Raw genomic sequence first — 25461 nt, forward strand, 5'->3', positions numbered from 1 at the left:
GAGGACTGGTGGATGCAGAAGCCCCAGAAGCGACCGGGGGGGGGGGCGGGGGAGGGTTGTGGCTATTTCTTTATTAGCTTGCCCACAAAAGTGCGCAGGATAACTACATCTGCGCCACATGAAGCAGAAAAGGCGTTCTCGGACGTCGGCTACTTCGCGAATAGTTTTCCCGCTTGCCCTGACTAAAAGGGAACTTCGTGCCTGAAGGTCCCTGGGCGCTTCCTGGATGTATAATAAAACGAGAATAAGCCCAGATTTCACGAATGCTCATGACCGGCGCTCTTTCTCTGCGTTAAACCGAGTTGAGCTCAGCAAAGGAGCCGGGAGGTGGATGCCGCCCGCATCGAGGGCCTCCCTCCGCAGCGGGTCTCCCCTTTCGGCGGTTTCGCGGCGGGACCCCTCCCGCGTCCTGTTCTTCGGCGGACAGCAGAGCGGGGGGCGGGGCGGGGCGGGGCGGGTCTGGCCCGTCCTTCCCTCCCTTGCCGCCGGGCCGGGCTGGCACTTTCCCCGGAGGGGCACGTTGCTGTTGCTGCGCCGTCGTCAAGGGCTGAAGTCACCGGCCGGGAGGGGAGGGGCGCGAAGCAGCGGCACTCCCTGACGGCCTCCGGCTTGTCCCGACTTGTTTTGCTGCCTGCCCGGTACCAGCGTTTGGCTCCTGCGGCGGGACCTCCGGGCGACGAGGAGAATCCCTTCTCCCCGGTGAGTCTGCTGCTCCAGGCAAGGAGAAGGTGACTGCGCTTTGGCTTTCTTTTGATGGCTTGTATCCAAAGGACGAATCCGTGAAAGCTGAAAAACAGCTGTTCTGTTCTTCTGGGGTGGACCGGTGAAGCCTGATAGGAGTCCCCATACGGCGGGTCTTGGTGCTGCTTCTCCCCATGGTATTGGAGGACAGAGCAGAGAGGACTCCTGCTAGCCCTGAAAGGCTCAGAGGCCCCTGGGGCAGCTTTTAGACGAAGCGCACTTCAATCCAGTTTATAAATAATTACTTAGCTGGTCGTCTCTGACAGCCTTGTCATCTTCTCCAGCAGATGTGGTGCAACTCCCATCCTCCTTGGCCAGGAGAAGCATAGTGGCAGAGAATCATGGCAGTTAAGAGTTAATCCACAGAGGATACCCTCTGTAGAAAAAGGCTCTGAAACAACCTAGCATGAAAATATGTAAATTAGGAAGTGGCTGCCTTTTATTTTGCTTCTCCCAATCCTGCAGACTTTTGATGTACATCATTAATATCAGTATATATGAGCAAGTGGATAGTAAAATAAGTGCGTTGCTGTAGACGTATTTGCCATTGATGACTGACTTTGGAGAGAGAATTTCTTTGCCGTGGAGATTTCCCCACTTAGAAGCCAATGTACAGAGCTCTTAAGTTGTATTTTTCCTTGAAGACCAACTGGCACATGATTATTGCTTGCTTGCTTGCTTGCTTGCTTGCTTGCTTGCTTGCTTGCTTGCTTGCTTATTTATTTATTTATTTATTTATTTATTTATTTATTATCAAACTTGTATGCCGCCCATCTCCCCCAACGGGTTACTTTCACAAGAGTCCTGGGTGCTTTCTGTGCATGGAATGTGCCAGGAGAATATATATTCCATATACTTTTATGAAAGGTGGTGTGCATTCTTTCATGTGTTTAGGCACACACATTAATTATTTTTGTGCCACTCCATTGCTGGCACACTCTATAGCAGTGTTTCTCAACCTTAGCAGCTTTAAGCTGTGTGTACTTCAACTCCCAGAATTCCCCAGCCAGCACGGGAGTTGAAGTCCACATAGCTTAAAGATGTTAAAGTTGAGAAACACTGCTCTATAGAAAAGTATTGGGCCATTCAGGGCTGACCTTTCTTGTCTGGTCATTTCAACATCTTGTAGCTCGGAAATGTTTATATTTTGGTTTCTTCCTTGAGACCCGTGTGCTTTGTCATCCTTTTCAAAACCTACATGTTGCTTCAATCATTTTAGGATCCTTCCTTTTCTTCCATTTCATCATATTATCAGCCACCCCCTCTCCTTTTTAATTTTTTTGTACAGCATTGAAATGAGCAGGTGGCTCCCCTATTTGGAGAATCCCTTTCCTACAACCATCCTATCTCTAGGAAGCCTGATGTGGTTTTTAAGCACATCACATTTACACTTTCAGCTTAAACTCTCATTATTTTCTGTTTCTCAGTAAGTTACAGAACTGTATGTGCAATTGTTATAATTGCAAAAAAGAAGAAAAAGATAAAAGGAAATTTGAATCAGAATGCTGTGCAAGCCAAGTCAGAAGGCGTATCTGAGCTGCTACTGACATGGCGGTGGCTTCTACGGACTGCTGGGTGCTGCTTAGCACCAATCTCAAAGCAACTTGAGCTATAAAAGCAGTGGCTCTGAAAAATCAGCGGTTCTTCCAAGTTTTATTGAGATGTTGACAAAGTAGTTGCCAAAGGGCTTGGCATCATTTCTACTACTTTTTTTAATCTATCAACCAACCAGCAGAGCGATTGCTTTCCTGTAAACCAAATTTTCAGACCTGTCTTTGTCCTGGAATTTTGTGTTTACTATGCTACCAACATAATTTTTTAGCCAGCAGGGCTTCCTTTCCCCATTTAATCAAACAATTAAGTCCTTCTTCTTTTAAGATTTATGGCTTTACATACATGGAACTGAAAGTGAGTGTGGTATAGTGGTTGAAATGCTGGACTAGGAGTGGGGAGACCCAGCTTCTAGTCCTCCCTTGATTAGGCATGGAAGCTAACGGGGTGACTTTGGGCCAGTCACTCTCTTTAAGCCCCAGATTGGGGAGTGGGAAAAAAAATCTATTGACCAGCCCTCACTGGACCAGCATGGTAGGAGCAGAATAGTAGATTATGGTCCATAACCTTCAAAGAAGAGGGCTTAATCCTACAGTGATTGATTTGAGCTGATAATAATGATGATGCAAGGAATTGATTTGTTTGTTGGGGCAATGTTCACAGAACTCTGAGGAAGTGAATCTGAATATCAGTTTTTTTTTTTCAGGTAACAGTTAAGATCGGTTCAAGAACCATGCCTCCAAAGCGTAAAGCGCCTGCCCAAACCCGGGCTGCCATCAAGGGCAAGAAGATTAAAGAGGAACCAGAGCTGAAACCTGAACCAGAGGAAGACAGTTTCCTTTCTACCATGGCAGCACTGAAGGCAGCTCCCAAGGAGAAGTCCAAGGCCAGAATTGATTCTGCCTGTCAACTGAGTCATGCGGACAGTGCCGAGGTGAGAGTGAAGAGTTTGGGCCAAATGATCACCTGTGTCTAGCCTTCCTTGCAGCCGGGGTAGGAAACATAGTGCCTTCCAGATGTTTTGGATTATAGTTCCCATAAGTGGGCTAAGTTGGTTAGGAATGCTAGGAGTTGTGGTCCCAATACATTTGGAGGAAAAATAGGAATCTGCACGGACCCCGCTTCTGTGGGCTTTCTTTGTAGAGTACAGAATATGCCTTTTCTTTGCATGTCTAATTATTCAAATCACATAGAGTCCATCTAGGAAGAGGAAAAATTGCTTGGCCAAAAATCTGTTTTGTCCATGGTGGAATCTCATTAGCTAATAGGTCTTTCTTGGCAGAGGGCTGCATCTTATTCAAATCAAATCTTTATGACAGTCATAGACTAGCATACTGCATCATATTCCATTTGTCAGAATGTTCTCTGCCAGACCAAGCCAAATGCAAATCTTGTTAGCTGAAGCTGCCTCTCTGGGAGTAGAGTGGGATGTAAGGCAAATTCCAGCCTGTATGCATGTCTGTCGTAGGTCCTGGGCTCCATTACTCGCTGAACAAATAAAATGCAGGATACTTCTTGGCACAGTTCCCAAAAACGTATTAGGAGCTTTGCCTGCCTTGTGCTCCTGATGCTGTGTCATTATTCCCTCCCCATTATTTAAATGCAGGTACAGTTTGAAATATAAGGATGATCACCTTCTGAACAGGTAAAGGCCCAAAATCAAAACAAAACTGCAATTTGGCAGAAGTGCAGAGCATTGTGGATGTTTTGGAAGAGGCATATTCATATTCCCTGTGTGCCATTGCTTCCTCTTTTATGACTTTAGATTTACCAAGACTATGACTGTATGCTGAACCAAACCAACATTGGCAATAACAATAACAAGTTCTACATCATCCAGCTAATAGAGCAAAATGGGAACTACAGCTGTTGGAACCGCTGGGGCCGTGTGGTAAGTTTCTTGATCACAATGTGTCTGTATTAACAGAAGGATCTATACCTTGTTTCTTAACAGTTCAGAGGTTTGGTGGGGGATGTAGTAGACAGCTTCTTCCTGAGATGGCTTTTACATTATTAGCCCCAGTTATGACCAATGATTCCTAGTCACAGAACAAGGCATACTGTTACTAAAACCTCAATCATAAAATATACCTTAGTTCAACAACTGTGTTTCCCAAGTGACAGTTTGCTTTGCTGAATGTAGTAATTGCTGCTATGTGAATATCAAAAAAGGAAAGCATGTCCTTGTAGCTCCTCAATTCACATCAGATTTCCTCCAGCACCTTGACCAAAGTAGACATGCAATCTTATCTCCAGGTGGACAGCTCTTAGCATTATAAGTCAAAAGATATTACATAACAATTTGATCTTCCCTTCCTTAATGGGTTCTCTGTTTCAAAGTGAACAGAAAAAGAAGTGCTGAGGAGACATGGGAGGATTACAAGGGAAAGATTGATGATGCTTTTCCCCTGTAAAATCTGCTGAACAATAAAAACCTCGTCTGGAAGGACCAGCATGGTCAGAGATTTCAGGTAGTATGCATAAGCTTGGTTATTATTCAGAAGATTTCATTTCGGAGAAGCAAAATCAAATAAGTATTTGCTCTTTATGTTGTTTTCCTGTGAAAAATCAAAATCAAACATGTTAGTTGCCTATCAAAATAGCAGGTATGAGTTTGCAGCAAACAAGTCAATATAGAGAATAATAATTAGCTAATGCTTTTGATAGTGCATGCTCTACCGCAGCACATGTACATACATCTTATATTGATTGCATCTTTTTTACAGTTAAACCTTAGTTCGAAACTTAAAACAGAACATAGTTCAAAAATATTTTAATTAAACTTAAAATATTTCTAGCTGTTACTAAGTTCAGTGGTTTCCCAGGAATGTTCTGTTTCTCAAGCAATCATTTCATGGCTCCTAGACAAGAAACAATCATCTTGGAAGCTGTAGGATATTCTCATTTCACAAATTATTGGTCTAACCTAAAGCAATGTTGATTATAACAGATAAAAAAACAGAGCCAGTAAGCTAAAATTCAATCTAGACAAGATAGAGATACATAACAGTGGTTTGCTTTAGCTGTTGTTTATTAAATAAGTTGGTGGCCTGGTTCATGCATAACACTTAAGTTGGTTTATAACTCCCTCACCATACTCACATTTTTGGCTTAGTGTGATGTGTGATCCATGCTGCTGTTTATGAGTGCTTAATTGGTCTTACTAAGTAAGTAGTGTTTAACACTGTTCTTGAAGGGGATCCACTCCCTCCAGGACCAGAAATTTAGCATGGAGATGCTCTGGAACAGATAACTCAGTGGCTCAAATTGCTGTACATACATGGGCAGAAATAGCAGCCCTGCAATTGTTATTGACTATTTGGTGAGTTCCTCTTTGGATTGTTATAGTGGTATCAGTCTTTGAAAATATGTGAGAAGCTTCAGTTTATTCAAAACAGGGTACCTAGATGGGCTTGGCCAATACAATCTATAGCAGTCCTTTGTCATCCATGCTGGCTGACAGTCAATTTCTAGGTCCAGTTCAAATTTAACTGTAAAATCTCTAACTCATTTCCTGAAAGAGCATCTCTTTGCTGAGAAGCCCTGGTTGGAGTCCTGTGATTCATTCATTGGGATCCATAATTAGATGTGTGAATAGAACTAAGCCCATGAAGCATTCATAGAGATGAGTTCTTCCAATCTGAAAGGGCAAGTGAAGTTATTGTTAATTACATGCTCTGAGGGAAAGACTGCATCTCTGAGCTTTCTGGCCTCACAGGAAAAAGTGAAGAAAAGGAAGAAACTATTCTTCTAATAGGAACCAAGCAAAAGACAACCATGGGCATTTCCCATAGCCTCATTAATATGCATACCTCACATCCTTGGGTCAGAAGAAAAATATGCTAGTGTAAGTTATGCTGTCCCGACAGCTGAGCTCTATTCTGCTTTGGTGACAAGACTTTTGATTAATGTTGTGTTTAATGCAGGACAAGTTAAGTCAGTGGTTGGTAGATTTCTCCTCCTACCCGATATTACCTGACCTGTCAATGTGAAAAACAACCACCGCTTGATGTTCTTAATATGTTGTGGGGTCGGTTTGGGTAATTATGGGCAGGTGCCTGGGAGTGAAGGCTTTAGCCACCCTTCAAATTGACTGACAGGTCTTGGAAGTTATCTGTTCAATGGCCTGTCACTCAGGCTATTCCTGAACATGGGTCTAGCATTCTTCTGGAAAACCACTAAGCCCAAGTCCAGAAGTAGCCCAAATGAAAAGGTCAATCAAGTGAACAAAGAGTGTTGGGTGGAGTGAGGTGGAACATACCATGCTCTACCAACCTATCAATTTGAATACAAGTTTAGTTATTTTCCAGCAGGTTGCTAGACATATGTTCAGAAATAGACTGAGTGACAGATGACCTGTGCATTAAAGGGATTGTGAGGAGCACTGGGCTATCTTCCACTTCACCCTGCACCCCTCCACTGCACCTGTGACCTATCACTAAAAAAGGAAACAAACAGAACTCTTGTCAGTTTCACCCAGCTCCCATACATCCCAAGTCAGTGGTCTTAAGGGAGTGGCAGTGAGTTGTTCCAGCTAGCACCATACGGGAGTAGCTTATGCAGCAGAAAGTACAGCTACATGAGAACTCTCTTCAGAAGAAGCAATGGAAAACCTGACAGCAACATACAGCTTGTAAAACCTGATTCTCTTTCCCAATCTACAGTAAATGGACTTAGTCCTAGTCTTTTTATTGTCTAGCATTCTTTCAAAAGACCAATAACCACATGTTTAAAAGGTATATTTTTAAAACCTGTGCATATGAAAAGCTTGTGTAAAGCTTATAGTATTATGCAGGCAGATGCATCTGTGGAAGCCGGGTGTCTGATCTCTGTGATAATCCATGCCAAAATAGCACCCAACAGATGGGAAGGGGTGTGCTTGCTGCAGCCTAACGTGGCCCATAGGAGGTGGCAGTTCTGACCATGTCATCACCAACATTGTCAATGAAGCCTCATGGGTCATTCTTATGAACTTCTGGTGGAAGAGCAGGGACAACACTATTGTAAAGCTAGAATAGCTAAAAAGGAATGTTGGCTGACCTCATGACAAGGTGGGGATGAAACACAGGTGATGCCAGGAGGCTATCTCCTCTGAAAACAGTTAGCAAGGCATCTTTGTGCCTCAGTTAATGGGATATGAGGATAATCCCTAAGAGTCTTCCAGTTGGGGGAAAGGAAAGCAGAGGTATAACCAAAGGCAGCTGCAGAGTTCTGACAGAAGAAGTACAATTGAGCGAGAGATTTCAGAGCAAGGACCAGAAAAGCTCTGACAGTCAGTCAACAGTGAAACCCAGAAAGATGAGAAGGACACCACAGACCATCTCCTTAGACCCAGCCCATAAAAAGGTTTTTGAACCGTACATCATTCCAAATACTGGACTTGGCCTTTGCCTGATGCTACTGTCTTGCCAGAATTTCCCCACATAAGTTCTCTGTAAGCCCTGTGGCTTGGTTACTTGTGCTTTTATCATGGTACTGAAGACAGCAAAATTTTTCATGTCCCTGCACTGATCACCTATCTACTGATAGCTTAATTGAGTTGGAAGCCCTTTGCATTTTAATTCACAGGAGGATCTTGTGTTCAGATTGTTCCTGTTTGACTTGTTCTCTGGAAGCCATCTCACCTGACCTCTTGGAGAGGCTCAGATTATGCAGCTCATTTAGGCCTGCAGATCCAAGATTCTGATTTTTTTTCCTAACTCATTCTCAGATTGCAGCTAGTGGCTGGCAATTGTCTACTTCTCTTCCAAAGTTCAAGTTATGTAAGGCTTTAATTTCCCAGAATAGTTTGTCATACCTTGGCAGAGACTCTCTGCTTGAAAAACAGAGTTGTATTGCTATCAGCGTTGATTGCAATATGCCCCTTCTCTTTTCCTTTTGTGAATTTGAAAGAGAAAAAAGGACATATTGTGACCGGTGCTGATTGGAACAGGTCTTTTTCTGCTTTATTTGCTTCCCAAGAGACTCTTCCTCTGGCCAGCCCACTCTCTTGCACTCAGCTTGGCCTCTCTCTATAAATCAGCAGAAGAAGCTGTCGGCAGTTGTGATATGCCATCTGCAATTTGGTGGACAGCAGAGCATTTTTTTTCCAGATACCTATGCAATATCTTGTGAAAAGCGTTCTAACCCAAAGGCACTTCGGTTAATCTGCGGAAAAGGGCATCTTGCACTTAACACTGGAATATAGTTAAAAGTCATTTCCCGGGTTATTTCCTGAGCATTGCAGTTACTTTTTGCTCAGTCATAATATTCTCAAAATGCTCTTCTCCCCCATAAATCCTTAGAGATTTATTTTCAGATTGCTGTTGATTAAAGAATGGTGACTCAGTTGGAAGAAGTTGTAAATAACATTCCTGGAAGAGATGGGTTATAAATCTCCACGTGGTGCTCTCAGTGTATTGCCTGCCACTTTCCCCCCCAATCAGCAACTATTTTACATGGGGGGGGCACATTTTGATATGAGTGACAGGTGATGGTCAACATTTCAACCACTCTTCCCTAACATTGCTTGCCAGCAAGTTCTTAGTTTTGCTTCAGTTTTTTCCTCTTTACCTTCCCAGTTGGCAGTGGGGTGGCATCAGTGGGCATCCTTTATGGTGTTGGCATCCGTGTGCTTTGAGATGCTGATACTTATTGTATCTTCTGTAAACTGATCTTGGGATCCTTTGAGAGATGTTGCAAATGTTTTAGTGACCATTAGTGTCAAGCCCTTTGTAAATTAAAAATTATGTTTTTAATTTACATAATGTAGTGCTTATTGCAATTGCCCCCATCCATGTATTCCAAAAAGATAATATGAAACTTTAAAAAATTTAACAAGAGTTACTGTTTTGACTCAAGATAGTCTAGTTATAATGAATGCAGTTTAATTTGCATCACTCTGTGACTTGTTTGTATATCTTCTCATGTGCTGTATTTTGTATATTTTTGTTCTCTGTGTCCATCGAGTACAAATGTTGGTTTTATACCAGGCTGTTCTCAGTTGTGGTATGTGTTTGTCATGTTCAAAAGTAAACTTTCTTATCAGATCTGCCAGCTGTACAGTAAAAAAAAAGGTCAGCTCTTATGAATCAGACATCTAGCTATCTTGGCTAAATGCATGACTGTTTAAACCTGATACAACCTGTAGACAAGAATGATATGGAGGGGCACATCATAATAATAATAATTTATATTAATTTATTGAACTTGTATGTGCCCAGCTCTCATTGACTCTGGGCAGCTCACAACAAATAAGAAATTACAGTGAAATCAATAAAGCATAAAAGATAAAGAAAAAAGATGGCAAGTGCAATGAAGCAAGGGTTTCACTTTCCCTCACTAAAGGCCTAGGTGAAGAGCCAGGTCTTCACAGCTCTTCTAAACAACAGCAGAGTGAGGGCCATCTGGATCTCAGGGGGAAACCTCATTCCAGAGGGCAGGTGCTCACTACAGAGAAGGCGTGTTTCTGGGGTCCTGATAGATGACATTGTTTAATGTTACAGCAGTCCCTCGATAACCAGGCCCTATGCCATATAGGGCTTTATAGGTAACAACCAGTACCTGGAATTGCATCCTTAAGCTTAGTCTTCAAGGGCAACCCCATGGAGACCATGTTGCAGTAGTCAAGCCGTGAGGTGACTAGTGCATAAGTCACCGTCTGAAAGGCCCCCAGTCTAGGAAGGGGTGCAACAGGTGCACCAGATGGAGTTCTACAAAGGCCTTCCTGGCCACAGCTGACTCCTGTTCTTCAAGCAGGAGCTGCGAGCCCAGGAAGACGGCCAGATTGTGTACCAATCTTGAAGGGGGAAGTGCTACCCCATCCATGGTCAAAGTTGGAATATCCCCAGATCTGAGTGACCCAAACACCCACAGCCACTCACTCTTGGCAAGATTGAGTTGGAGGATTGAGTCCCATCTACTGGCACAAGGCAAATTATAATGGCTGTAGTCCTGGATTTAATGCTAGTCTCTAGTCTATTCACTGAATAAAGGCAAACTGTGTTTTACTATTGAAGTTAGATGAGTTTATTTATTTATTTATTTATTTATTTATTTATTTATCAGACTTATCCCCACCCATCTCCCCCCAATGGGGGACTCTGGGCAGTTTACAACAAATTAAAACAAATAAATACATAATTAAAATTTATAAAAAGAAAAACACATTTACACAAAACGGAAGGGAAAGAAAAAATCCAAGAGGCCAATGGAAGCAACACCAGGCCTCTAGGGAGCTAGCCAACCCCATTTCTGATGACCTCGCCCCAGGCCAGATGGCAGAGTCAGGTCTTCAAATCCCTCCTAAAGGCCGGAAGTGAGGGGGCCTGTCTCACCTCCGAGGGCAAGATGTTCCAAAGAGCAGGGGCTACAGCAGAGAAGGCCCGCCTTCTGGACCCCATAGTCGGAGTCCTTTTGCCGAGGGGGTCTGGAGCATGCCCTCTCTGTGAGATCGGGTGGGACGGGTTGAAATCGTGGGGGTGAGGCGGTCCCTCAGGTAGCCTGGCCCCATGCCATGTAGGGCTTTAAAGGTGATAACCAACACCTTGAATTGGACCCAGAAGCAAACCGGTACCAATGCAGGTCACAGAGCAAAGGTGTTATATGAGTCCTTCTTTGGACCCCAAAAATAGCTTGCGTGGCTGCATTCTGGACCAGCTGAAGCTTCCGGATACTCTTCAAGGGTAGCCCCATGTAGAACGCATTGCAGTAGTCTACATTGAGTTTTGGCTTTCAAGATGATGAAATTAGTGCACAACATAATTTGTGGAAATCCTATCTAGACCCTACAAAGGAGTTTTTGGAAACTGGTTTATTAGTCTGAGAAGAACTTTAATCTGAACTGAAAGAGGGATGGGAATACTGTAACAACATCTGTATTAGCAATAAAGAAGAACCAAAGTAAGAGATCACGTATATTCTTTATATATGATCTCTTATTTTGGCTCTTCTTTGATTGCTGGGAGAGATGCTGGGTAACCAAAATGAGGCTTTGAATAAAATTAAAAACTACTTTTAAAGTCAGTACTGTATTGGAAGAAATATAGGGTGTTGAAGAGTATCCAGTTTGAGAGAACTCATTCTTTACAGGATAAAAACAGACAGCAGCATCAAATACCTAGATCCTAAACACAGCTTTAACTTAGAACATCAATAAAGCACACTTTAGTTGCACCTGGAATAGTGTACATAAAAACTAAATAGATATAGCTGATTACTGCATATGCAAATGCTGAAATTCTCAAAGCCTAATACAAACATAATTTATTCATTTTTTATTGAAATTTATATTGAAATGTATATGGTTCTAGAGGTTTTATCACAAGCCTGCTAGGAAGATACTACAAATCGGTGGGATATTTTTTCTTCCTTGTGCCATTGGAAGTCCCAGGCAAAAGAAGCAATATAGAATTAAAGTCTTGCTGCTGGGCACCCAACTAATATTTTATGGCAATCATAAGATGTTAAAAAAAGACAGAAAAGCTACCAAAGACTGCCCTTAATATGCCAACTCAGAATGGATAGTTACTGTAAGAGAAATGGGCATGGGATTCCCATCCTCAAATGCTGTGGAGGTATCCAAATGATTAGTGTATGAGTTTTCAGACATGTATTAATAAGGATCTAAAATAAATTTTCATTTTCAAAGCATACTACATATTTTACATTTAATATTTGCCAAAATATCAGGAGAATTGTGAACACTAAGTGCTCTGATTTGATTGGGGAAGAGAGAAGAGCAATAGGAAAGAAAAGTTTTCCTGTTACCATGGTCTGTTATGGGAAGGTAGTTGGACCAAGATCAGCAGACTAGGTGGCCAGGAGATGGATTTCCTTCAGAGCTGACCTTCAGCATTGCTTGTTATGTATGTGATAGACTGGTTGATTGCTTTCCTTTTATAGATGGAATGTGTCTGTACAGATTATTTGCTTTTATGCTTTCTTTCCTTATTTCCTGTATTGTTAGTTTTTCTTTAAATATTGGCTCATGTTTGAAAATTCTTCAGTCTGGGATTCTTGAAATATTCTCCCATTTTCTAAATTCCTGAGGTTACCAAATTGCTTGGTTTCATGTTTTGAAAGGAGCTTCATGCTTGGGAGTTAGCAGGTCAAATTTTCACCAGGACTTCATGGCACCAGAAAATTTGGAAAAGATTCAGTTGTGATAGTTATTGTGAACAGACTGAAATATTTTGCTGAGTTAGCTCATAAAAGTAAGGTTTGTGATATGCCTTAGTACATTGAAATTTATGTGACATTTAGTGAAGAGGAAGATGGGATAGTGAAAAAGTCAGCACTGAATTGGAGAGGGTGAATGAACCCGAAGTGAAGGCCAGCCTTCAAATGTTGAGGCTAGAAAAACTATCAAGTAAGCCTAGTTTAATTCTATAAGATTAATTCTTATTGTGATTAAAGTTCAGGTGTATTCAAAGCTGGGAAATAATGTAAGAGCTGGCAGATGAAGCAATCATATTACAATTGAATTTTTAAAAATCAGCAAATATTGGAAACACTTTCCTGACAACTTAAGGCTAACAAATGTTCTGTGATTTTCCAGGGAGAAATAGGACAAAGTAAACTCAGCAGCTTTCCATCCTTGGAAGCTGCCATGAAGGATTTTGAGAAGAAATTTCGAGAGAAGACAAAGAATAATTGGGCTGATCGGGAGAACTTTATAGCTCATGATGGCAAGTATACCCTCATTGAAGTACAACATGAAGATAAAGAGGAACAAGAGGTAACAATAAAGGTGAGTGTTCAAAGGATATATTTTAAGCAGTATACATTAGGTCAGTAAGTGGATCTGGAACAGGTAGATTTCTGAATGATTTGCTGTTAATAATGAATTGAGATCAGAATCTTTGCTTAATGATAGAAAGAACAATCAGTTCAGCAATATTTTCTCAGGACACCTGCAGGTTTCTAAAGTATGTGTAAGTTTGAGTACCTATGTGTGAAATGGAGGAAGAATAAAGTCCTCTGATAACTTGAGACAGGGTTGATGGAGTGAAGGAGAAACAATGTGACTTTGAACAATCCAATGTTGTGCATATTTACTCAGAAAAAAATTCCTGTGATTATTATTCTGAAGAAAACATGTATTGTATTGTATTGTATTGTATTGTATTGTATTGTATTGTATTGTGCATTTAAGACTAAATGCTGCCCTATTAAAGGAACTGAACTATGTGAATTCAGACCCAAACTATTCTTCCTGTCTTCAAGGTAGACGCTGTAGATGGAGTAAAATCATTTAAACAAAAGATACTGCCTTGCACTTTGGACAAGCAAACCCAGGATCTTGTGTCACTCATATTCAGCAATGACATGTTTAAAGAAGCCATGCAGACCATGAATATAGGTAAATGGTGGAGGGGGCACTTCTCTGCAGCATGAAAGAAAAGCATCATATTCTCTTATCTTGTTTCCTCTCGGTATCATCTACAATCCAATTGTGCATGCAGTTAACTGAGAAATTCTTCAGAGTGGTTTTATCTTTGGTTGGGCTGGTATCCAGCCAAGTCAATTAGAATTAGGAAGCTTGGGGTTTAAAGTTTAAGATTTGTCCCTTGGCTTTCTTCACAAATGAGGACCAACTTGTAAATCACTGATAGTGCTCAGTGTGAAAAGCTAAAGGACAGAAGTTTGAATTGGAGTAGCTGATGGCATTTCAATCCAGGTGGCTTTAGCCACTGACTTGTAACTATCCTGGAAGTGTTAGACTGATCAGTATGAATATTTCTCGTGTCTGTTCCTTGCCAGATGTGAAGAAGATGCCACTGGGGAAGCTGAGCAAACAGCAGATTGCCAAAGGCTTTGAAGCTTTGGAAGATGTTGAAGAAGCCTTACAGAAACAGCGACCTTCCCAGAAGCAGCTGGAAGAACTTTCATCTCGCTTTTATACTGTCATTCCCCACAACTTTGGCCGTACTCGGCCTCCATCCATCAACACACAGGAACTTGTCCAAGCTAAGAAGGATATGCTTCTGGTGAGGAGTTCTGAGAAAGGGACCAATCTTCACAGTTAAAACATGATAAATCTTCATTAGGGAAAATTCTGTCCAAATTTTGTGTGGCTAAGCTATGATACTAACTGCATTGATGACATGTCTTCAGTTTTGCATTATCTTCATTAACCTGTCCTGGCAGCCGTTGGTTGGTTTGGGATGCCCAAGCTGCCTGACAAAATCAGAGAAATGGGGACAGTGACAAATGTGTTTCTTTGTGGCTGTCAGTTTAAAACATTATACCCTGGAATTATGCTTTAAAAACCAGGTGGCCAATCCATGGCCCATGTTCAGTACCTGAACTCCTTTGTGATTGCCCTCAGGTTCCTCTAAAATCACACAGCTGAAATTCATTGTAACACTGCAATAAGGATGGTATGATTTTCTGATAGAAAATTAAGTAAAGCAAGCATAATTAACACTCTGATAAGACATTGAATACCAACTTAAGCACTCCCAAACTGAGAGAAAAAAGGTGACATCTGGTCCTGTCTTCTCCAAGGCCAGCATCTCATCACCACCATGCTTCTGTGGCTCTCGATTGTGAAAAAAATTAACATTTTTTAAAAGGTGGCTCCTAGCTACAGAAGGTTGTGCATTTCTGCTTTAAAGGATAAGAATTCAATCATTCTGTGATAACAGCCCTAGTATTTCATAATCTTCTATCTCATGCTCCATAGCCTCTTTTTGTTCATATTAGCACTAAAATTTTAAAGGGAAATTACAGTAAGTCGAATAAGATGAGTGCTTTCTAGCAATTGTCCATGGGCATCTAGGTCAGTGGCAATAAAATAGCTTGACATGATCTATAATCAAACAATTTTAGAGAAAGATACTGTATCACTTGAAGTTTATAGAAACACAAAACAAAAGTTAGCAACCTAAACAAAAAGGGCAACTGAGCTCTTGCACTTCTTAGGGATAAAACTATAGCTCCAAGTCTCCAGCTAGGATGTTTAATTAATGAAACTTTCTGCCATGAAGTTATAGATTATATATCTATACCTCCATAGTATAAAGCCAATGTGATATGTGAGTTAAGGAGTTTGACTAGGACCAAGAGACCCAAGTTGAAGTCCATTCTCAGCCATAGAAGTTCACTAACTCTTAGCCTAGCCTATCTGACAGGTAGATTGTGCTGAGGAAAAATTGGAGGAAGGAGTGCTAAACACTTGAGGAAACATGGGATATAAATCTAATGACTAAAACATAATTTGGAATAAATAAAAAGAAGGTGGTTGTTCTTTTCAAGCCAGCGGGTGCATAAATTCAACCAGTTCAATGGATTGCTGGTAACACATTCCTAAATGTGTTTATTTCAAATAATTGCCCTCTTAATTTCAGTGGGGCTGGCTGTTCTAGAAATGGATGTAGGATAGCAGTCCAAATGTCAAATTACTGCCTCCATGTGCATCTCATCCCCATCCCAGTGTTCATGCTGACTGGTTTACTTTATTGGTAGGTTCTAGCAGATATTGAACTGGCCCAGAGTCTACAAGCCCAAAAGAAGGAGGAGGAGGAAGAGGAAGAGAAGGAAATGGTGAAAGAAGTTCTGCATCCACTGGACAAGGACTATGGGCTTTTGAAGTGTGAGCTCACCTTGGTGGACCCATCATCTGAGATCTATAAGGTAAGATGGCTCTATAAACTGCTTCTTATTTGCTGTAACTATGAGATAGGGCACCAAATTGCTGAGACTGGGCAGTACAGGACCACTGTGAATCAAGGGCAACATATGTGATGGTCTGTTCCACAGCTAACAATGCTGGTTAACGAACTCTCCTGTTTATCTCAGTTCTTTAATGTTCACTTCCTTCCTTTGTTTCTCTTTCCCTCTACCCTACCAGCTGATTGCAACCTATGTGGAGAAGACAGGTTCCACTTACCTAAAACTTCGTATCATGAATATTTGGAAGGTGAACAGAGAAAGTGAGGTAAAGTCAAAGGGCAGTATCTCTTTCCCTGGTCTGTTCCATTCATTGAATCTGAAAACTAGCAGTTTGGCTGAGATTTGTTTCTACCTTAAGACTGTGTTCCCAGTGCATATAAAAGTTATGTTTACACTATACTGTAGTCTATTAAGTGTGCAATAGCTTTATGTCTAAAAAACAATGTACATACCTTAATTAAAACATTTCTTAAGGTGGTAGGGGTTATTCCAACACATCTGAAGGATGCAAGGTTGGGGAAGACTGCCCATAGGAACATACAATCAGAATCGATACCTTGAAATTAAGTTCTTAGGCCATTTTCCTTTGGTTCTGGCAACTCTGATTCAGGGCATGTGCCAGCTGAGGCAGAAGTATTTTTGAGATATCAAAAGAATGGTTGAGATCAAAAGTCCAGCTGTGGACCCAATACAGGGCTGTTTATTTCCACCTGTAGGAAAAGAAGCTGATGAAGCAGGAATAGGGTAGAGAAATCATTATGTCAATATAGGTCAGGTACTTTCCAAAGCCATCAAGGGAATGTTCAAATACCCTTTGAGTTAGAAAGGTGGGATGAAAAAGCCTAGAATTAAATGTTGAAGGATAGGCTTATATAAAGGCTTTGGCTTCTGTGCACATCTTATTTGCATGTATGGTTTCATTCATGTCCAATAAAGACATGAATCTTACCTAGTCATGTCTGTGAGCCTTTTGCTGAGTAAGCCAAGTCTTGAATTAGCCTCAAAAGTTGAGATTTACCACCATGATTGGTGTGAAGCCTAATACCATCCATACAGATCACCCCAAGTAAATGAATCCCACAAATATACATGTGGAATGAATGGCTCAATATGACTCCTAAAAAAAGAGCTGGTCTATAAGCTGGAACAGTCAGCCTTGTTTCTGGCCAGCCCTACCCCCGAGACATTTGTAGGGGGGAAGGGGATGATAAAATCCCCCTCCCTCCCCATTAAAACACCAAGACTTCAAAGGACTATAGATCTACCTCAGAGATATTGTGGCTTTGGTTCCAGACCACTGCAATAAAGTGAATATCGCAATAAAGCGACTCACATGAATTTTTTGGTTTCCCAGTGCATATAAAAGTTATGTTTACAGTATACTGTGGTCTATTACAGTGGGGCAAAAAAGTATTTAGTCAGCCACCAATTGTGCAAGTTCTCCCACTTAAAAAGATGAGAGAGGCCTGTAATTTTCATCATAGGTATACCTCAACTATGAGAGACAAAATGGGGGGAAAAATCCAGAAAAATCACATTGTCTGATTTTTAAAGAATTTATTTGCAAATCATGGTGGAAAATAAGTATTTGGTCAATATCAAAAGTTCATCTCAATACTTTGTTATATATCCTTTGTTGGCAATGACAGAGGTCAAACGTTTTCTGTAAGTCTTCACAAGGTTTTCACACACTGTTGCTGGTATTTTGGCCCATTCCTCCATGCAGATCTCCTCTAGAGCAGTGATGTTCTGAGGCTGTCGCCGGGCAACACAGACTTTCAACTCCCTCCAAAGGTTTTCCATGGGGTTGAGATCTGGAGACTGGCTAGGCCACTCCAGGACCTTGAAATGCTTCTTACGAAGCCACTCCTTCGTTGCCCGGGCGGTGTGTTTGGGATCATTGTCATGCTGAAAGACCCAGCCACGTTTCATCTTCAGTGCCCTTGCTGATGGAAGGAGGTGTTCACTCAAAATCTCACGATACATGGCCCCATTCATTCTTTCCTTTACACGGATCAGTTGTCCTGGTCCCTTTGCAGAAAAACAGCCCCAAAGCATGAGGTTTCCACCCCCATGCTTCACAGTAGGTATGGTGTTCTTTGGATGCAACTCAGCATTCTCTCTCTTCCAAACATGACGAGTTGAGTTTAGACCAAAACATTCTACTTTGGTTTCATCTGACCATATGACATTCTCCCAATCCTCTTCTGGATCATCCAAATGCTCTCTAGCAAACTTCAGACGGGCCCGGACATGTACTGGCTTAAGCAGGGGGACACGTCTGGCACTGCAGGATTTGAGTCCCTGGCAGCATAGTGTGTTACTGATGGTAGCCTTTGTTACTTTGGTCCCAGCTCTCTGCAGGTCATTCACTAGGTCCCCCCGTGTGGTTCTGGGATTTTTGCTCACCGTTCTTGTGATCATTTTGACCCCACGGGGTGAGATCTTGCGTGGAGCCCCAGATCGAGGGAGATTATCAGTGGTCTTATATGTCTTCCATTTTCTAATTATTGCTCCCACAGTTGACTTCTTCACACCAAGCTGCTTGCCTATTGCAGATTCAGTCTTCCCAGCCTGGTGCAGGTCTACAATTTTGTTTCTGGTGTCCTTCGACAGCTCTTTGCTCTTGGCCATAGTGGAGTTTGGAGTGTGACTGTTTGAGGTTGTGGACAGGTGTCTTTTATACTGATAACAAGGTCAAACAGGGGCCATTACTACAGGTAACGAGTGGAGGACAGAGGAGCCTCTTAAAGAAGTAGTTACAGGTCTGTGAGAGCCAGACATCTTGCTTGTTTGTAGGTGACCAAATACTTATTTTCCACCATGATTTGCAAATAAATTCTTTAAAAATCAGACAATGTGATTTTCTGGATTTTTCCCCCCATTTTGTCTCTCATAGTTGAGGTATACCTATGATGAAAATTACAGGCCTCTCTCATCTTTTTAAGTGGGAGAACTTGCACAATTGGTGGCTGACTAAATACTTTTTTGCCCCACTGTAAGTGTGCAATAGCATTATGTCTAAAAAACCAATGTACATATCTTAATTAAAACATTTCTTAAAATAAGACAACAATGAAGTTTGCCACTCTTCCTTTCACGAAAGATTTCTCTGTAGCACGTGATGCTGTTTGATAAATGTAATATCTGCAAAGTACAATAAAACGAACTGCAATAAAGCAAGGTATATCTGTAAATGTATCCTTTGGCAAAGTAAAAACAAGGCCAGTGACTAACTAGGAGTCTTGTTTTTGTTCTTTTTTTCTTAAAGGCATGGGGGGGGGCAGTGGCAGAAAACTCTATATGTACATTGGTGCAGACGAGTCCATAGTTCAGCAACATGGCATAGGAAGTCCATGCTCAGCTTTCCACCTTTCCTGTACACAAATATGACTTGTAATCTGTAAGGAACAAAAACATTACTTGCTCGGTCTTCTGTTTCACCTCCTAAACAGAGCCATCGTTTTAAGGCTCACGACCACTTGGGAAATCGGCGTCTGCTCTGGCATGGGACCAACATAGCTGTCGTTGCTGCCATCCTGAAGAGTGGCCTGCGCATCATGCCCCATTCTGGTGGCCGTGTTGGCAAGGGAATTTACTTTGCTTCTGAGAACAGTAAATCAGCAGGCTATGGTGAGACCATGTTCAGCTCTCCTTGACTGGCAAGAATTTGCCTCTGTATTATTCTACCATTTGCTGCTCTTCCACTGTTAGCAAGCTCTCACTACTGCTCCTGTATCCTAAGAATAATAAGGGAATGGGTGACAAGACAGCCAGTTTGGTGTACTAGTTAAGGTGCTGGCCTAGAAACCAGGAGACCTTGAATTCTAGCCTCCTTTAGGCATGAAAGCCACCTGGGTGATTTTAGGCCAGTCACTCTCTCTCAGCCCAGCCCACCTCACGTTGTTCTGGGGAAAATAGAAGGCAGGAATATTAGGTATGTTCACCACCTTGAGTTGAATATATATGTGGGCCAGTCTCTCTCTTCTCTCTCTCTCTCTCTCTCTCTCTCTCTCCGGGCAATAATAATAATAATAATAATTTCTCTCTTTTCCAGTTATAGATATCATATCTGTGTTGAAATGCTTAAAAAACATATATTTGTTTTACCTGTGTGTGTGTGTGTGTGTGTGTGTGTGTGTATGTGTATCTTTGAGTCAGCCTTGACTCCTGGCAATTGCCTGGACAAATCCCTGCAGTTTTCACAGCAAGATTTCAGAAGTGGTTTGCCATTGCCTGCTTCCTAGGGCTAAGAAAGAATGACTGATCCAAAGTCACCCAGCTGGGTTTATATTTAATTTTTTTTTAATAGTAATTTTACTAAAAATTATAATTACAACAATAATAAACTAATACAAACTAAAAAAAAAGAAAAGCATAAAAAGAAAAAATAGAAAGTACAGAAAAGAAAAAAAGTAGAAAAGAATAGAAAAGAAAGAAAAAATAAGAATATAGTAAAAAAAAGAAAAGAAATATATAAAGAAATTACTTCCCCCTTCATCACAAGAAGTATAAACAATTTTAGTAACCTATCATCTTCTCTTAAAGTACAAATGACCTCTTCTTCCCTATAGATCTCTTATCTATAAACAAATCCTTAAAACCTTGTCATTTCAGTCCTGATCAGCAAAAGTCCATTAAGGGTTACCAGAGATAACAGCATATCTATTTTAACTTTGACCAAATAAACCAACTTCATATTCCTTCCTTTTACTTTTAATAATCTTGATCTTTAGTCACTTCAAATAATGTCCTAAAACTTGATTTTTTTTTTTCATTTTTTTCTTTGTCCCTTCTCACAAAATTCTTCAAAGATTTAACAAGCCTCTTTTGTAAATCCAATACAGGAAAATTATCCAGGTCACTTTCTTGGTTTGTTATTTGTATATCCCTTTTAATTATTAGGACATCAGCTGGTTTCTTTTGTATGTCTAGTGTAGCATCGTTTTCCATATCATTCTTGTAGCCTGTCATTTTTAAATCCACCTTCAGATCAGTCTCAGTCTTGTCCAGTAAAACTTGTTCCTCTTCCATAACATCTTGTAAACACAGTCTATTTATAGAGGCAGATACACTTAAAATTAACTTCTGGGTCCATTGTTCAAAAATATCCTTCAATAGGTCCAAAGTTAAAATATTTTGCTCCATTCTGCATTAGTAAGTCAAATTTAAGTTTTCTTCTCCTTTCATTGTAATTTTTAGTTCCTTCTAATTCCCTCTAGTGTCCAATCTTCAAGGTCCCATCCTATCCTTCCCTCAATAGAGGTGGAGGCCTCAGACACAAATTGTCTCCCATTTTTCATGCTGCTCTTTCATCAGGCCCCAGGGAAGATTAAGACCACTTCACAAGTTCACCAGGGAGGCAGCACTTGACGGCTCACTTGGGGATGAGTGAGGGATTAGGAGTAAGACATCCACATCCCAAAGACTCTACTAATCACATCTCCTATTGTCCCTTCAATGAACCCATCATGTTAGTGAGAAATGCAGCCACCCTGGAAGACATTTATGGGGTCCCCCCCAACCAACTTTCTAGACTGAAGAAGCTGCTTGGACAAGCAGCGAAATGTATCAAACCAAAAGAAAAGAAGTCCAGTTGCCATGACTCAACCTCCAGATAATTCCACTTGGATGACTGAGAATCTTCATCAACATAGTCCCATCCTATCTTTTTCAAGTTCAAAACAAGCATTTTCCCATGTGAAGTGTTCTTATAATTCCAAAATCTTATTTCAAATCCATCTGGACCCTTTGTTCATTTGTAACCTTCCAAAATCGAAGTACTAATCACCCTTTTGCTATTTATTCCAGAAAAAAAAATTAAGTCCTTAAACTTATATTTAAAACTTCTTTCGCTAAGGACTGAAAGAAACTCACCCTATGTTTTCAGACTGGTCAATCCAAAGATTCCTAATAGCTGACAATCAGTTAACAAGCAATTTCCAAATGATTAGAAAAGCAAGTATGCAAATCTAGTGTCCTTTTAAAGGCACCAACCTGGTTTGAGCAAGATAGCTATTCCCTCGTCTCCCAGAACTCTAAGCCTGCCAGAGATTGCTACATTGTGGTTTCCTCACAAGGAGCAACTCTAGGGAGCATTTGTGGGCACTCTCAAGTCCTTTCCTTGTCTGGAGAGGAATTATGAAGAGCTGGTCTACTTGCCAGCTCTTCATTCTGCTGCAGTCATTGGCTCCACTTTTAGCAGAACCATCTTCAGTACATCATTTCTTCCCTGGAAGTCCTAGCTGGGTTCATATCTCAGGTGGGACTAGAACTCATGATCTCCCTGTTTTCAGCCTTGTGCCTGAACGCTATAGCCCAAAATTCAGGGTCAAAATAGCTCAATTTCATTGGTATGATTTCAGTTGTTTTAGGGAAGGATGTAGGTTTTTAGAATGCAAATGGGAAACCTCTGGTTATCATTCCCAGCCTGCTTGGGGAGAGGAGGAATCATTCTGCTGGAAAACTGGCTATTTCACTACCAGGTTTTGATGGCAGCGGGGTGGGGTTGGGCCATGGTTTGCCTAATTCTGACCTACACCATGAGATTAATATAGCTCAGCAAACCATGCTCTCCATCCCATGGGGCATCATGTTCCTCAAAATGGCATTTTCCCAAAGCAGGTAAAGCTGTCTTCTAAGGAACCTGCACTTGAAAGTACCTCCCCCTGGAGATATCTTTATGTACTGATTGGGAAAACTGCACCATTTAGTAAACAGGAAGAGTGCAGGGCAGACAAGACAGCTGTTCAAGAACCAACGCTTCATCCCCTTACTACTTATACTACACCCACCCACCTCTTTCCCAAGTGGGAGAAGGTCAAGGTGGATAATATGTTCTCCCTAGGAGGCTGAATTTGAAGTAGGTATGCATAGCATTTGGGCGGGTCAAGGACTATATGTGAAATGTATCAGTGTAGAGCAAAGAAGTGGGGTATCCAACTGAAAACCTTAAACATTATCTAACATAAATGAATGTACTGTATTTGAAGGACCTTTGGCTGCAGGAATTTCTGCTTGCAACCCCAGAATACAGTGAAGAACCTAGTACAATTTCAGTACTGTATGAAATGGTGGTAGAAAGCTCCCTGTCGGTTTCTAATGAAATGAGCATCTCCCTTTCTCTCTTTGCAGTGGGTACCACCTCCAACCGGGTGGGAATCATGTTCCTGAATGAAGTGGCCCTAGGCAAGGAATATTGCATCACTCGAGATGACAGTTCATTGTGCAAACCCCCAGCTGGTTACGATAGTGTCCTGGCTTGTGGCTGCACTGAACCTGGTAAGTTTAAAGACTTGTAGTTTGATAATTTGCAGCCTGATTAGCTTGTGCTAATCCTCTCAATTTCTTAATTTGCATTTGCTTTCATGTTCCCAGACCCTGCACATGATAAAGAGCTCATCCTGGATGGGAAAAAAGTGCTGATAGCACAAGGAAATCCCATTGTTTTGACTAAGTACCAGAACTCCCACTTCAGTCAGAGTGAGTATCTGATCTACCAGGAGAGTCAATGTCTCATCCGCTACCTGGTCCAGCTCCATTTTTGAGGCTTTTCTTGGGCTGTCTTTTCCTGCTGGACTCCACCCAGTTGCTGGCCCTCATCTTTCCAGTGCCGAACAAATATATGTGTTGCTGTCTTAAGTACCTGGAGTTGGGCAGTCATATTCCCCAGTTCTCCATCCAGGGTTCATTCAGTAATCCTGGGTCCTAGTTCTGCAGAGAAGAGAATGATGTGACTCTACCTTATTTTGAACAGTATGCTGGCTTTCATAAAGCAGATTAGGACTTTGTTGATGTCCAGCAAACCAAAGATGAAGTTATGGCCAGACTGCTGCTGTAAAGAATATTGTGTCAAGGGCTAATGACTTTTGGAAACATTTTGGATCTGCATAGTCTGAAAATTAAAAAAAAAAACATGATTAATTTGAACCAGTGTCACTCTTCTGTGTTTCCTTCTGCAGAGGTACATCTCCCTCTTGCTACTTAGATTTCATTTGCTAAACTGATCCAGTAGAAATTAAGAGCCAGGATGGCTAAGCAAGCTTTCCGTGAAGGACAAGGTTGGGTTAAATCTCCATTTCTCCAACGTTATGTTACAGACATATACATTCTCCTGAACCAGTTTTCCTTTTGTCCTGGGTAGTCCAATAGATTTTGCATGATGTTATATAGCCTACAATACTACATAACTGCAGTCCTCTTATTGTAGATGCCCTAAGAAAAATGGCTTCATACATTAGTAAAGGCTTCACTCACTATCTTCTCCTTCATTTATAAGTTCAGGAATTGGTGCTTAAGGGCAAACATAAGAGTGACCACTAGATCAGTCAAGAGGGAAGAAGAAAAGAAGTGCAAACTGAGATTAAAAGTTGGCAGAAAATGTGAAACTGTAGGCTTTGGCATAGTCCTATCTATTGTCATTCAATCTGCCATCCCTGAATAAGGCCATCACTGTTCTCACCAATGTGTGAACAGAATGGAGGAGGATCATCTTGATTATTTCTGTTTGGAGAAATAGCATGTAGTTTATTTTATTTTTTAATTATACATTTGAATGGTTTCCTTTTTCCTTTTTTTTTCCTTGCAAAATCCTGTTTAGAGTTGTTATACAACCTTCTCTCTACACTACAAAGCTTTACTTGTGGTGCAGAAATTTGAGAGAAATGGGCACTAAAGGGGTGTGCAAGGACAGTGACAGATGCCTAATACTACTTGTTGTCAGTCAACTTTTCCAAATCTTCTCCCCTGCTGATGCGTTGGGACTGCTGCTCCCAGAATTCGCAGACACCATGGCCGTGGCTAGAGATGTTGATTGCATATTTTAAGAGCTGAAAGCACCAGACTGGAAAAGCTATCTTTTGTCTTCAAATTTTTGTCTCTTCCCTTAGTTCTGCTAACTGGAAATACAAGATGACAGTAGGAGAAAAATCAGTAGGACACACACTTAGCTTGAGTAAGATAGTATAACCGTTATAGCATTTTTCCGAATCTCTTTATGGATGAATACATTTTATTTCTGCAAGTGACACAGTTTCTCCTTATCTAATCTATATATTTATAGTTCTTATCTCCATAGTATCACTGTATCTTTCATGTATCTACAGGGAGAAGTAACAGTTGTAGGTTTGCAGTATGTGTATGTTGGGAGAGAAGGAGAAAGGAAATATTTAACCTCTGCATTCTCCTTACCTAGAAGAAAATAAAATACTTTTTACTTTAGAAGGTCATTTTTATTTCTGTGACTAGCTGTGTTAAGAACTGCTGAGTGAAATCTTAGCCTCTAAGGAAGATTTTGTTTAATGAGGAGTAGTCAAGGCTGATAGAAGGGAGTAGTTTGTAGATGTACAAAGTGTGTTGTGTTGTAAGGAGGTAAGTATTGGTCCATAGAGCTCAATATAGTATTGCCTAGTCTAATGAGCAGTTGCTCACCTAGATCTTATCCAGAAGTCATGTTTAAATCAGCAATACTGAAGTCTAAAAATGGAAACATATTTATAGATAAAGCAACTGTTC

At 41.1% G+C, this 25461-nt stretch overlaps 1 protein-coding gene across 2 annotated transcripts; it reads left to right on the forward strand.

Annotated features, from left to right (window-relative positions):
• The first annotated feature begins 123 nt into the window (after positions 1 to 123).
• Positions 124 to 24014, forward strand: PARP3 (poly(ADP-ribose) polymerase family member 3). 2 transcript variants are annotated; one of them, XM_007425887.4, is made up of 11 exons: positions 124 to 728; positions 2999 to 3226; positions 4058 to 4183; positions 12830 to 13021; positions 13498 to 13633; positions 14035 to 14261; positions 15742 to 15909; positions 16127 to 16213; positions 19404 to 19581; positions 23083 to 23229; positions 23326 to 24014. In XM_007425887.4, exons 2-11 carry the CDS (start codon positions 3026 to 3028, stop codon positions 23493 to 23495), a joined length of 1632 nt encoding a protein of 543 aa, XP_007425949.1. In that variant the 5' UTR covers positions 124 to 728; positions 2999 to 3025; the 3' UTR covers positions 23496 to 24014. The 2 variants fall into 2 exon arrangements, with proteins under 2 accessions (XP_007425949.1, XP_007425950.1); XM_007425888.4 differs by having other exon boundaries at positions 124 to 699; positions 23326 to 23909.
• Positions 24015 to 25461: the final 1447 nt, after the last annotated feature.

This window comes from Python bivittatus, unplaced genomic scaffold, assembly GCF_059951505.1.
Source record: "Python bivittatus isolate LINGU-HERP-01145 unplaced genomic scaffold, Pbiv_v1 ctg000080_np1212, whole genome shotgun sequence".
NCBI classification, from domain to species: domain Eukaryota; kingdom Metazoa; phylum Chordata; class Lepidosauria; order Squamata; family Pythonidae; genus Python; species Python bivittatus.

Excerpts from the sequence above, each read along its gene's own strand:
- PARP3 (XM_007425887.4), top strand. The coding sequence starts at position 3,026 with ATGCCTCCAAAGCGTAAAGCGCCTGCCCAAACCCGGGCTGCCATCAAG. Across the intron at positions 3,227-4,057 it reads GTCATGCGGACAGTGCCGAG|ATTTACCAAGACTATGACTG; the intron begins GTGAGAGTGAAG and ends TTATGACTTTAG. Across the intron at positions 13,022-13,497 it reads AACAAGAGGTAACAATAAAG|GTAGACGCTGTAGATGGAGT; the intron begins GTGAGTGTTCAA and ends CCTGTCTTCAAG.